At 50.6% G+C, this 751-nt stretch overlaps 1 protein-coding gene across 1 annotated transcript; it reads left to right on the forward strand.

The window, feature by feature from the left end:
- Positions 1 to 380: 380 nt before the first annotated feature.
- PPTG_21064 (hypothetical protein) lies at positions 381 to 681 on the forward strand (the record flags this gene model as incomplete). The annotated part of the gene is made up of 2 exons (XM_008895517.1): positions 381 to 588; positions 659 to 681. 2 exons carry the CDS (start codon positions 381 to 383, stop codon positions 679 to 681), a joined length of 231 nt encoding a protein of 76 aa, XP_008893765.1.
- Positions 682 to 751: the final 70 nt, after the last annotated feature.

Raw genomic sequence — 751 nt, forward strand, 5'->3', positions numbered from 1 at the left:
TCTAGATACCCTGAAGGCGCTGGGCTAGCAGTAGCACTCTTGAGAAGGTTGGCATGGCTGATGTCGTCGTCGCTCATTCTTGAACAGCCGGCTGCGATCTGCTAAGAAATTCACAATAAGTGGCCGGGAACTTTTACGGTTCCCGTCATATATTTCTTATAAATTACGCCATGAACGTATTTTATTTAGCAAATGTTGCTCTCTGTGGCTCTCCTTGTGGTGATGTGGTCTGTTGTGTTGCTGTAAGAGCTATTGTCGTGTCGTTGCCAAGTTGCAGTAACGCCGTCCGAATCAAAGAAGCTTTTCGTCGAAATACTATTAATATCAATGGTGATATCTCTTTATAGTAATTTACCCATAAATATTTTTTTCGCGATTGCATGTCCAAGGTGCGAAAGTGCGCGGTCGAGAGCCGCCGCGCGCAGGTGGCTGAAGCGCTGGTGCTGCTGCTGACGGCTGCATGGATCACGCACCTCGTTCAGAAAGAGGAGCAACAGGAGAGTGGTGTGGCGGCGTCGCTCCAGGCGGAACAGCGGCTGCTGCAGTCCGCCACGATGTCGCACGTGTTGTTCGTCCTGCATGTGCTGGGTTTCTCCGCTGTGCTATGGTCTATCTATCGACCACAGGCTTTGTCCAGAAAATTACAGACATTTTGTAGACGAGAGCGCGACGCTGGACTAGTTGTGGGCTGTATGCTCCCGCCTTTGGTGCTGCTGAGTCGCCTGCTGGTTGGAATCTACCAGGAAGATAC

This window comes from Phytophthora parasitica, assembly GCF_000247585.1.
Source record: "Phytophthora parasitica INRA-310 unplaced genomic scaffold supercont2.3, whole genome shotgun sequence".
Lineage (NCBI taxonomy): Eukaryota > Oomycota > Peronosporomycetes > Peronosporales > Peronosporaceae > Phytophthora > Phytophthora nicotianae.